Genomic DNA, 13,652 nt, shown 5'->3' with positions numbered 1-13,652 from the left:
AAGTGACTTGACATTTGAAATCTGTTTATTTCTCCTGTTATTTCTCAGAATAGATTATCAATTTCATTATCTCACTTATTTCTTTTCTGTCTTTTCCTTCCCTGTCCTCACTGCTTTTGTACTGTTTCCTGCTTTTCTTAATACCTGTGTGAATTAACTAGACCACCTGAACTTTCAGATAGCTGATAGTATTGTAAGTCGCTTGGAGGATTTAATTATCTTTTTATCTTCTTGTGAATAAGGGACTCCTAACTCTTTTCTCTAGGATTACCCTTCCTGGTCACCATGGTTTACTGATGATCTGAGACAGATAAAGAGGGAGAGCAAAGATAATCAGAATATCATTGTCTAACTATGAGAAGTTTCTCCTTATGCTCTGACTGTATTGACAGTGCAAAAGGTCTCCATTTCCATGGTGGTAGCTGTTCATTTGCATGCAGCAGAACATTTCTCAGTGATACAGGTTTGTGTTTTTCAGTCACATCAATTACAGTTGCCTTGATAAAAAATTCACTCATGACAACAAAATCATACAGATCAACCTAAATCTTTGGAGAGCAGAAATACTGGGTCATCAGTTCTAGATTTTCTGCTGAAGTTAGTCCCTGAAAATATAGATGACTTGGGAGCTCTTTAGATTAAACCCTACATTTGAATTTATAGGTTTTGATCAGGAAGACCTGTCAGTTTCATTCAAGGAAACTATTTACCAGTTTCAGTTAAAAAAAAAATAAAAAGCCAAACAAACCAAATACAATCTTCTTTTCTCTTCTAGAGGACAATAGGTCATATAGAAGTCAACTCTGAAGGCTCACAAGGAATCTGATTTAATCTTTGGCCTTGTAACAGAAAATTTTATGGTATTGGATGTTAATTTTTTCCTGAAAATGAATGACAAAATGACCATGCTATTTTTTAACACTTCAGTTAGATTTGGTTCAGCCAGGCTACCTCCACTGTTAGAAGGGAAACAATATCACTAGTGTTGGCATATTTCTATTGAAGGTCAGCATGAGAAACCTTCCTGCTACTGTCACTAATCCTTGTATTGTGTTTGAAGAAAGTGTTTGTCAAATACAATTGAAAGTGGTTTGAGAAGCAGAAGAATTGCTGTACATTATATTGGTGTTTCAGAGAGTGATTTAGTTTATTATTGATGTTGCTGGCTTATGATGTCAAAAAAAGATAATTTTGAAATGTGGTTGGCATATATTTGCATCTAAAAGATGCAGTTGCCAAACAACAAAATTTTTGTGGCTGGCTGTAAAGGAAGACAAAAACTCCTCTCTCCTGTGTTGTTGTTGTCAAAATGGGTTCTGAAAAGTTGGTCATGACCCTTTTTCTTCTTTGCACTTGCTATTTCCACATGAGTAGCTGCTTCAAGAAGATCTCTTCTATGATTCCTCTCCCTGACCCTATTTTGAGGTGAAGAAATCTGAAAACATGTCATAATTTCTGAGGCTGAAAGGAGACCCCTTAAGATGGGAAGTGTATCCAACTTAAAACCAAATACATCTTACTGCTGATTACTAGCAATTACATACTTTTTCCCCCTTTGCTGCCCAGTAGCTAAAATCCTATTGCATAGTGGGCTAAAGTCTGCATGTTCAGCTTCTAACTACACCTAAATAGGGCTGTTATCCTGGATCTGTCCTCAACTGGCACTGGGACAAGAGAGAGGCCAGACAAGCTGAAATTAAATCTCATTTGGGCTTTGGATAAAGCCTTCACATCCATCTTCTTGCTGTTAGACTTCTCTGTAGTAGTTGACATAGCCATTGCTATGAAGTGAGAAAAGAGGATTTCAGCTAATGGTACTGCACTAGAAAGACATAAGAAATTGAAATAATAACCACAGAGGACAAAATAACCATCTATGCTGTTCTCCTCTCTAGAACTTCCAAGTATTTCACAGTGTAGTAAAAAATATGAAGTAAAAGGAATAAAATCTCAGTGTAGTAAAAAAATGTGAAGTAAAAGGAATAAAGATGTTACCCTACTTCTACATCTACATAGCAGCAAGGAGTACTGTCTTTTATTTATTCAGACATCTGTCTGAAACTAGCAATTGAATAAAGATTAGTTTGCAGATCTGGCAGAAGTGATAGGGTAGAAGGAAAGGAAGAAGTTTTGAGATTCTGAATGTGACTGAAAATATTAAAAAAAACCACAATAACCTAAGTGCTTTGTTCAGGTTTTGTAAGGTGTTTGCATCACTTCGGCAGTCCTGATAAATTTACTCCAAGGAATAGAAAACATGGTAAGCAGCTGCAATTAAATGTAGGTACTTTAAAACAGGTACCAGAATCCAGAAAGGATTTAGAAGTTCATTATTTGATTATTATATCCAGTGCTCTAACCAGTTTATCAAGTGTTTTAAGTGGGAAAATTTTTTGGTCCATGTTTTGTTGCAATTGTCCCCACCCTGTTAGGCAGAAAAAGTGGGACACCTGACCATTGCAAAAAGTTAAGCTCCTGTTTTGCCTTGATTTTTTGTTTAATCTTTTCAAATAAAAACGTTGTCTTCAGTTGGATAGGTGTATGGAGAATAGATAAAGAGTGTTTTTTTTTTGTTTGCCTTGCAAATGGAAGAAATTTATTGTTTCTACCTAAAATGGCTTTTCTAAGAAAGAAGATTTCATATTAAATATGAAGAAAATATTTATGTGTCAGTTTATAGCTGCTCTTTTGTGCATAATGATATATAACAAGCTCAGGATGCTTCAAGGCAGATGAACACAGGAATTACAACTATTACTGAGATTTAATTCTGTGTAAAACTGCTTGTGTTTTGTTTTATTTATAGCAATACTTTGTGCTTAGAGTTAATGTCTGAAATGATTCTCTATGCTTATATGTTACAGAAATTGCATTATAACATTAAATATGTGTTCAGTCTGAGGCCAGTGCCAAATCAGTTCTTTGAAGCTAGTGCTGATTAGTGCAATTTTTAGCAGCATTGCAGAACATGACATTTCATTATTGAGTCATGCTAAATATTATCTTGGCTTTTGCTATAAAAATAGAAAAGAGGAAAAAAAGAAGACAGAGAAGTATGCTTTTATGCATATGACATGCAGCCCTGGGGAAGATGCAAATCTGGGATGAAAACTAATTGCTTCTTACTTTGTTGTGTAGCCTGAACTATGTGGAGCAGAGCTGACCCAAAGGAAAGCTGTGCTTTATGTTAACCAGTAGTGATTACTCCAGAAAGCTGCCATAAAAGTAGTGCTATTGAAGGGACACTTAAAAAAATGATCTTCAGACCTTACAGAACAGACCTTATTGCATTATAAATGTGTTTTGATGGGTCTTCTTTGATAGGTAGATAGAGGGAAAAAGGATGATATAATGTAGCTAGTGGAATGGAAAAGCAATTATATTTCATCCGAAAGATAAAATTCACTGTACTTTCCACCTCAGAAGACTGCTATATGTAATGTAAGCAATTAAACATGATAATATTGAAAACAAGGTTTTTTTTTTTTAAACCCTGTGTGTTTGTCTTCAGAAAGAGAACAGAATTATAGCACCTAAATTGTTGGCATACAGACTGTGCATTAAATCAGTTTTGTGTGAGCCTGTCTGCTCAAGGACAGTTTAAAGGACAAGATTGAACATGGCAGTTACCAGTAATTTTCCTCCTACAACAGACATCTACATGTAACAGATTTTTAGCCTTTTAAGGCTAAAAATTTAAGTTAATTTAAGTTAATTGTCTTTGCAAAATATTTCCAATATGCACTTGGTAGCTCTTGAGTTCAAGTAACTTAGTTTTCCATATCTTTAGTAATGACATCTTTATGAAATGTTAAGCTGAACTCAACCAAAATGACCTTAAAAATACAAATACTGTGTAATGATTCTATAAAATGAATATAACAGAAAACAGTAATGTTGGAACTGAGAAAATTTTTGTGTGTGTGGTGTCTGCAAAAATGTTTAGTATTTTATTACAGACCACTGGAAAGGTAAATACACAAGTTTTATACCACTAACTTTATGATAATAGGTATAAACTGAAATGAACATGTTAGAATTCCATCTTTTAAACATACGTAATTTTTGATAATATAAATGAGATAATTGTATGTTTGTCATAGTTTAACCCCAGTCAGCAGCCAAGCCCCATGCAGCTGCTTGTTCATTCCCACGCCAGTGGGATGGGGGAGAAAACCAGAAGAGTAAAAGTAAGAGAACTTACGGATTGCGATACAGTTTAATAGGGAAAGCAAAAGCCACCCACACAAGCTAAACAAGATAAGGAATTCATTCCCTGCTTCCTGTGGGCAGGCAGGTGTTCAGCCATCTCCAGGAGAGCAGGTCCCCATCACAGGTCATGGTGACTTGGGAAGACAAGCACTGTCACTCCAGATGTCCTCCCCCTTTCCTCTTTTTTCCCCCTCTTTCTATGCTGAGCATGATGTCATGTGGTCTGGAATGTCCCTGTGGTCACTTGGGGTCCCCTGTCCCAGCTGTGTCTCGCAGGCACCCCCAGCCCCCTCTCCAGTGTGGCCGTACAAGGAGCAGAAAGGGCCTTGGCTCAGTGCAAGCCCTGCTCAGCAAAAGCAAAACAGCTCTGAATTATCAACCTGTGTTCAGCACAAACCCACAACACAGCCCCCTACCAGCACTGTGCAGAAAAGTAACTCTACCCCAGCCAAAACCAGCACAACATTACAGCTTTCCATTGTTTAAGGGAAGGCAGTATTTCATGTTTTATGCTGACAGGTGTTCATGAATTCCAGATGGCATTTCAGAATTATGTAGGTTGTCTAATCATCAATAAGGGGCTTATATGAAGATGCAATTAATACCATGATTATTTTCCTTATGAGTCAGCAGGTGTGTCATATGCATAATTTCTAGTGTGTGAAAAATCAAAATGTCTTCTGCTCAGTTATAGATTTTTCAAGAAAGAAGGATGCTGGAAAAAAGGTTTATGTTGATATGATTTATTCTGTGAGTATATTAAGAATGTAATTTAAAAGGGATAGGATTTGACTGAGAGTCTTAAAAACTGTGAAAAAAAAAAGTGGAATATTAATACTCTTTGTAGCTGAGTTCTGCATTGTATTTCAAAGGGAAACAATCTTCCACTTTATTGAAAACACTGAACAAATACCAGGACAGAAAATAAAGTAGCCAGGTATGAAAAAGAATAGATAAAAAAAAGGAACAAAAAATTTTTGTAGTTTTCCATGTAAAATAAGATTTTTTCTGTTAGCCATTTTGACTTGTCTACTCAAAATATATTAGGTATTAGGTGTCATACTAGTGATCACTGAAACTACCAAGGGAAAGACAGTGAGACATACTCTTTGCAAGTATTTAATACTTCCCTGTTGTCCTAATTTCCTGTTTCCTAATGTATATTTATTGTTTACTATATATTCACTAATATTTCATTTGCTGTAGTGATCAACACAGATGATCTTTAGTAAATGTTTGTCCAGTATCCAAGTTGTTTTTATGATGTATGCATAATGTAAAATGTAGGTGAACCCAATGGGAAGAAATGATAATGTCCAACATCAGTTCAGAAGGCTGAATGATTTCTTTATTATAACTGTGCTATAATACATTAATATACTATATAAAGGAAGATACTAGAACTACATACCTACTTTTCTAACTACCATATTTAACTACTAACAACTTGTGACACTGTTCTCGAGAATCCAGACACAGGTAAATTTAATTAGCCATCAGGCTCAAACAATCCTCACCAGAATCCAATCAAGCAATCACCCCAAGTAAACAATTCTCCAAACGCATTCCGCATAATAAAAACAAAAAACAAAAATAGAAATTGTTTTCTCTTTCTTTCTCTCTGTACAGCTCTATAAAAAATCCTAAAAGAAAGAGAAATGTACTTACCACATATGCAACTGTCTTTTAAGATAATATATTGATTTTCCTCTTGTAATAAATAAATATAATAACTGTATAGATAATTTCAAATCAAAGATTGTCACCTGGATTTCAGTCTACCTTGTTGTCTTCCAGAAGATGTGGAATATGTCCTAATTCCATCATCTAGAAATATACTGAAGTTCTACAAGAGTGTGTCTACGTTAGACATACATATTTAAAGAGGTTTGTTATGTGCCTTTGTATAGATCCACCTTTGAAAGTAGTTAATTTCCTTTTTCTCTCCACCCAGTCATCTACAATGTGATGAAAGCATAGACAGTATCTAAAAAGACACAAAAACATCTGTCATAAAATGATGTTTCTCAGCTTTTCTAAAAGTGTATTTTTTCATCAACTAAGTTGTTCTGAGATGTGGAAGGGCAGTGCACAGTTCTGGGAGGTGGCAGGTCAAGGACCAATCTCTTTGCAACCTGTTATGAATTGTAGTTAGGGCTGTATCATAGCTAAAGAGGGTCACTTTGGGAAGCTTTCCAGGAGATCATTTTTATATTGGACTATCCTGATATTTATTGGAATATCCTGGATGCTGACCTTTATCAATACATAGGTGGAAAGGAAACTTAAGGCATTTGGTTTTGATTTCTAAGTCATGGACCTTTTTATTCCTTCTAACCAGTACACTTATAATTCCTGGCAACAGCTGTAGTCTGACTTTATACTCTGAAAAGCAGGTTGTTTATCTAAGGCTTGAAAATCCATACTCTAGGACTCACAGTAACTTTCTTCCTTTGTGATTACTTGCCAAAAAGTAATGTCTTTTGTATTTTGTTCAACTTCAAATACATATTTTCAGTGCAATGTGGTTGCAATGTAAAGCATGCAGAAGATGACTCTATTGTCTGCTTTTCTGTACTTGCCACCGTGTTTGAACTTCTATGTAGAAACAAATATAGTAACAACTGTATTTATAAGACTTACATGAAATAGATGCTGCATGTTGAAGGTTATTCCAGCATTCATTTGGAAAATTTAAGACATTAAAAAAATCATGGACTGAGTAGGGTTGCTGGGCTCTAGTCTCTAAGGAACTTGTGGTTTCCATGTAAAAAGCTTTGGCTTTTTCTTGCTATTTTATCTCAGATACATTATTTCTTCTACTGTGTGTTTGCTGGTATTTTATTACTGTAGGGAAATAAATTTTAGATCAACTATTATGTGATGACTATGTAAAACCATAAGATATTAACAAATATTATGAAAAAGAGAGCGACGAGGTGTTATATTGTTTATGAAAAGTTTATTACACTTTGATTATAGCTTCACTGAAATATAATTCCACTGGCTTCTCCAGCATTGCTCTTAAATTAGGCTGGCAGAAAAAAAAAAACCCCTACATTTATTCTTAAGTATCTTTGTTGAAGTTGTGCAATGTAAAACTATTGCAAGGTATTAATATACATTGGTTTGATGTAAGCAAAAGAGAAAGTTTATGCCTTAATGTTTTTTATCAATTTCTTATTTCCTATCGTTATGTATTCACATGGGTAAAATTTCTTAAATTGAATGACTTGGCACTTCTGTAGTGCCTTACATCTCTGAAATGCTGTGTGAAAATTTATTTTGGCACAGAGCAGCCCAGTGAGGAAGGTAGATAAGTAAGTATTATTATCCCTATTTTACAGATGGGGAAGCTGAGGCACAGAGATTAAGTGACTTTTCCAAGGCCACACAGCAAGTCAGTGGCAGATCCAGGATTAGCGCTTGGGGACTTCCTGGATCCCTCTTCCATGCTTTAAGCAGTAGACCACAGTGTTCACTGGACTCAGCAAGCAACTCATTGCAGTAATGGACAGTTCCAAGGACTTGCACATGGTCAGTGTGTCCACACATTTGTTTGCAGGCTGCTGCAGTATGTCTTTATGGTTTCACTACTCCAGTCCTTGCAGATTTGTGCCCTATGTAAAATTTTGTACCTTCTTCATCTTCAAATGGTGTAAAAGGAAGAAGTGGTAGAATTCTGACATAAATGTGGCATGGCAATGAAGAACTTTTAGTTTCATGCCTTATTCTGAACCTTGTGAAACTGACAGGCCAAACTGCAGATTCACCCAAGATTCATGGCTTTGAGGATGTTAGTGTGGAGTTTGGTTGGCATGAATTCTGTCATCCATGACTGTATTATGGTTAGTTTTGCCTATATTTTCAGTTTCAAACTCTCATGTATTGCAGCACTTAAAAATTATAAATTAGTAGTTTTCCTGAAATTCTAATAAAAAGCAGAGCCTTACTAATTGAAATTAGGTTTCCAGTCTCTATTAATCCAGGGGAGAGTGGAGTGGGATTTTGTTTTTCTTTGTATTGCAATAGTCCTCACTGCCCAATGAGTTCAAGCACTAAACTGCAAGTGAACCTTTGTCTCAACTCTCCCCTCCTCCAAGGGGGCAGTACAGGAATCAGAAATTGCTTCTAGAGTAAATGCAGTACAACTCTTGTACTGGTAAATGTGAGGTGGCTTTTGTGCTGCTCCCTGGGAAGTCAGCATGCTCAGTGCCAGGCCTGTTTAATTGGACTTTGCTCAGAATTTGACAAGTGAATTGCTAACAACACAGCACTCCCAATTAAACTGTTTTTCCCTGTAATATTAATGAAACAAACCCACTTCTGAGAATGAGGCAAGACTGAGACTTGCTGTGACATTACAGGAAGAGGAGGCAGAGAAGTAAAAGTCTGCCAGAAGCTGAAAATTGAACACATGGGAAAGGAGAAGTCAAAGTGTATGAGCATATTTTGATAAATATTAATGAATTAATGTGTATTTAATTTACTTAGATAATCTCTAAAGGCTTTAAACTGCCCAGCAATTTAGTCTTTTCCTCACTGCAAATTCTTCCTAACATTGCTTCCTTTCTGATGCAAATGTTCTATGTTAGAATAGCATTATTTATTATATGGCTCTTATACTTGGCCTTTGACATCCTGCCTAATCATTCACCCAGGGGCATGGCATTGTTATGTCTAACTGCTTTATAATAATGGATTCATTTTAGGAAAATGATCAGATGGTTTGTGCAAAGTTACACTTTCCTGGTGCCTCTTAATGGGTTATTAGCTAATTCTAAATTATTAAAAGAAAAAACAGTTTCAATAGAAGCCCATTTCTTATTGCCATATTTTAGTTATGCACTATTATCTGTGGGAAAGCTCTAATAAAGACATTTTAACACTTGGTTTTTCTTTCTTTAACAGCCCAGATGCTTGGTGCTGACACACTCGTAGGATTTTTCTGTGTAAGATAGCTACAGCATGACAGCTATTTTTAAAAAAGAAAGGAGCCTGAAACAAAGCTTACATCCAGAATGCACCACAGCAAGCTATATAAGTGAATCTTTTTGCCTGAGGCATCTAATCTATAAGGAGAGGTGCTCAAAGACTTTCATTTCTCATTTTATTTCATTGCATTCTATATATAGATGTATATCATGCAACACTGGTATTTAAATCCCCTTGCTTCAGACTTGCATTAAGATACCAGTTTTGCATATTGAAATCAAGTAGTTCTAGTTCTAATATCATTTGCTAAAACCCCTCTACTAATGACAAGTAAATATATTAATCGGTACTTTTGTATAATGCATAATTTTCATAATAATTTAATGGAAATCACTCTTTCATGTTGTGAAATATAGACTTTATTTAACAGCTGGATTTTTTCACAAGTGATGTCAAACCTGTAGTGAACCAAATACTCATTTTAGCACAGCATCTAGTGTAAAGAAAAGCAAAGGCTTTGCAATTCACCAGTAAGTGCAGCCAGTTGTTTTCATGGTGTTAGTTTTATTTCGCTGAGTGTTATTTTCTATCTTTGCCAAAATATAAGGAGTCTTAGTAGTAATAGTTAGGGAATTCTGCATGTAGCTCAAGATCCTGGTCTAAAGACAAAAATACGTGTGCAACCCCTTTCTTAAGGTGCACAAGAATAAAGCTGCCTTGATCAGACATTTCTTCTCTCATCTCTTTCATTGTCCTACTGGCTCATGTTTTTCTTGGTTTCCAGTGACCAGTGTTTACTTATTATCTTGCAGGTTTTACCAGAAGTTTTGCACATCACAGTTAGCTGTTATCATACTTTAGTAAAAACTGATGCATAAGAAATAGATTTAATAAGTAAAATTAAATTCTTAAACCCATTTTTGTTCTTGAGTTAGAAAAGTTAATAATGAAATATTAAAACCATCTTTGTTTTATAGTACTGTACAATCTTGCCAGTAGTTTCCAAATGAAAAGTAGCTTATCTGTCCTTTTTTCTGTTTTGTAGAGAAATGATGAAGAGGCTGTTGTGGATAGAGGTGGAACTCGCTCCATTCTCAAGACACATTTTGAAAAGGAAGATCTAGAAGGTGAAGGATGATTTTTCTGTGCTTTATGTTTTCACTTTCTTCTGAAAGTACTGAAATACAATTCCAATGTGTGAACTTATTGATTTGAGCAGGGATGCAAAGAGACAAGAGAGTAGAATCTTGTCATTTATTTTAAAAAGAGAAATACTGTTTTCTCTCACAGCAGTGTCCAGAAATAGATGATGGTGGAAGGAGTTTGATAGTTTTTGGTGATCTATGGTCAAGTCCTGTGAATATGCATGTGTAACTTTAGATAAGTCTTTTAAGCTTTCAAGTATGCAATTGCAAGCAGGACTGCTGATTTAGTACTTATAAAGGCTTCTACATTTGCAGTACAATCCTCGTGTGGCTGCCTAGCCACATCTTCAGCTGAACCAAAGGATTCTGGAGTGTCAGAGATTGGATACATATTTACCGATACTCACTGCAGAAACCACCTAACTTTACCATGTAGAAGAAACTGAGAAATTATGAGAACTGTTTAGATATTGGTCTAATGAGTCAATTGCATTTCTGTTTGTTTAGTGTATCCCAAATTTTGGTTACTACTGTACTTAAATTCTTGTATTGAGTTTTGTGAACTCCCAAGTTATAGTTATGATGAAAATGAGTTTCTGTTGCACATATGATATCTCTTTCCTGAGACTGGAACTGGCTGATTTTGTTAGTTTTTTGTAGTGGGACATGGAGATTCCTGTCTTTGTCACACATGAACTGGCCCAAAAGAAATACTAAGATCAACATGCTCCATCTGAAAAGTTCCCTGCTTCAGTTCTAAAGAGAGCTATCTGCATCTGTGCAGGAACTAGAGTTTTCTAAATGCCTACCACTGATTACTTAATAATTTTTTTCTTTTTTTTTTTTCTGTCTGTATGAACTTTGTATTCTCTGATACATGTTAGCCATATTGATGATTTCATTGAAATACCAACATTACACTGCAACTCTCTGTCGCTGTTTCCTTCAGCAGTGCCTCTCTCAAAAAGCAGATGTAGCTGCATTTAAGAGGGGCTGGCTGTGTCTGTGTGAGGTTGTCTCTCACAGAAGGATGTTAGATGTTGTGCAGTGTGGCATGTATGAGGTAAGTAGCTCTCTACTCAGCCTGGGAGAAATCTGGGTGTGTGCAAGGATAGATCTCAGGTAAGATGTTTCAGGGTGACATTCAGTTTTGCTGTTTCCTGGGGTGAGAGTACCAGTGGGTCAGGCTGGCAATGCCAGTTTTGGGCATAGACACAAAACCTCCTGCTTTGAATCTCACATTTAATCTGTGATCTTCATTCCCTTGATTGTATCTTTGATCAAAGAGAAACCACTGTATCTGGCGTCCTCAGAGAAACACTCAATAAAAGAGTGGGAGCTCCCCGTCTCCCTTTCTCCATGGTACTGACTCAGAGAGATTTTGTGGGGTGAGTCAACCCACATAAATATCCTTTTGCTGAATCATTTTATTGATGATAGTAAGGTGGCATTTTAAAGATGGACAGCTTTCTGCAGAATGACATCTTTAAGCTGTCACATAAGCTTAAATCACATTAAGGTTGTCAGAATTACTGTGATGTTCCATGTGTGACTAAATGGAATATAATTTAAGAACTGTATTTAATTATTTTTCCCCCCACCATCCTATATGTGTAGAGTTGCTCCTGTGAAATATCAGTGAAAATATTATTTCAAAGATATGCTCTTAGGATGTTTTCAGTAGAAATTGGAACATGGCAGTGACACTCCCACAATCTTCCCATCAATTTAAGTTGAATTGAATTTAGAATATTGAAAAATTCTGCAGTTAGCAAATGAATCTGCTTTTATTAAAAATAAAACCCTATTGTTTCATAATGTTCTAAGAAAACAATTTTTCAGTGTAGAATCAATCCTTCATGATGCAGTTAGCTTTCTCAGATAATTTCATGCTCACTCTAAATTCAGATCAGTTTGTATTTAATCTCTACATTCAAAAATACCAAGTGACAGAATAAGTTTTGAAGACAGAGCAGATTTTAATATCCACTTGCTGTTAATAGCATGTCCATTTGTTTTGCAGTACATTTAGGCACTTCTCCCCCCAGAAACAGAGAATGTGACTCACAAATACCTGTCTTATTCACTGACATTGTGTTGGGTTCTGCTGAAAAATGTACCTTTTTCCTAATGACATAACAGCAATGAAATATGAAATTAAATAATCAGGTGCTAATTGCATGTCTTAGAAAAAGAGTATTACCAGACTATTAATATATATTACGTAATTAGCTTTTTGACAGACATTTAATTGGGTTTATGTTTTTAAAATGTAAATAGCTAGTTACTGAATATTCTAGGGAAGAATAGCTTTGCCAGGGTGTAAGTTTTAATGGCACCGTGTCAGCAACATTTCAAAAATTCAAATTCATATGAAGAGCTACAGGCTTAAATCTGAAAATCAGTATTCAATTTCTTCTTATTAAATCTTATAATTGTAAGTATTTTGTCTTTTTTTTTTTTTATTTTAAACTATCAACATTAAAACTTCAGAAATACAGATTTAAATGTGTACTGAAATTTCCATCTGAAATTTCAAAGCCTAGTAAATATCTGGACTTGTATATTTTAGGCAGTCACTGTGCAAGTATATTGCAAGCACATTTCTTGCTGAAAGCATGAAGATATGGTGATTAATCCTGCCTCAAAGAACGGACACAAGAATAGATTTTGGCCTCAGTCTCTCTAGATCAGCATTTTCTTTCCATGAGCAGTATAGTAAAACTTTGGGAACATAAGACAGGAACTGCCGTTCCTATGGGAACGGAAGAGATGTGGTGCTCATCTTAGTGTCAGTAATGATACTTGCAGTAAGTGCTTCAAACTGTATCTTTTTACTTAAGTTTTGTAGTGCTTCAGAGGTGAATTGTTTCCAGAGGTTTGGCATTCAGATTTTCAGCACAAATTATTTTTCCATGTAGTTAATTTTTTGTGAGTTGTAAGGTCAGGATCAGTCACTAATATTGAATAGGTCATTTGCTTGACTATTGCATTGATGGAGGGACTGAGAAAGCATTTCTAAAAGCAAAAAAGAGATTATATTCCCTGGTTATAATCATCTGTTTTGCATGTGATCTTTGAATGTGTGTACAGACAAAAATCTGACTCAAATAAATATGCTGTCATTTTTACCAGTGGTGGAATTCTTAAGTGAGAATTGGACACTGATTCTGGGTGCTCAAGTATTTAATTGCAAAATGACAGGTTGTACATGTACCTGTACTGAGGGCAGCTAGGCACATTTTCATGGACAGATATGCACTTCAGCAGCTGCTCTCAGCTGATTCCGTGGGGCTGTCTCTGGCTGGCTGCCATTGCTTCAATGTATGTTCAGTAAGAACAGCTTCTGATCAGATGGAT

General features: G+C 35.6%; 1 protein-coding gene across 6 annotated transcripts in view; it reads left to right on the top strand.

The window, feature by feature from the left end:
• Positions 1–13,652, top strand: part of SLC4A10 (solute carrier family 4 member 10) — a 187,066-nt gene that overhangs the window by 82,266 nt on the left and 91,148 nt on the right. For 5 of the 6 annotated variants that reach the window (XM_053982052.1, XM_053982048.1, XM_053982047.1 and 2 more), the window contains exon 2: positions 10,193–10,274. Coding sequence is in view for 5 of the 6 variants with exons in the window: in XM_053982048.1 (XP_053838023.1) it covers positions 10,193–10,274 (82 nt within the window). In the remaining variant the exon portion in view is untranslated. Of the gene's footprint in view, positions 1–7,559; positions 7,750–10,192; positions 10,275–13,652 lie in introns of all 6 variants that reach the window. The other variant, XM_053982049.1, reaches the window with a different exon arrangement.

The sequence above is a fragment of the Vidua macroura genome, chromosome 7 (genome assembly GCF_024509145.1).
Source record: "Vidua macroura isolate BioBank_ID:100142 chromosome 7, ASM2450914v1, whole genome shotgun sequence".
NCBI lineage: Eukaryota > Metazoa > Chordata > Aves > Passeriformes > Viduidae > Vidua > Vidua macroura.
Note: the sequence above shows the minus strand (reverse complement) of the source record. Positions and strands in the feature narration are given on the sequence as shown.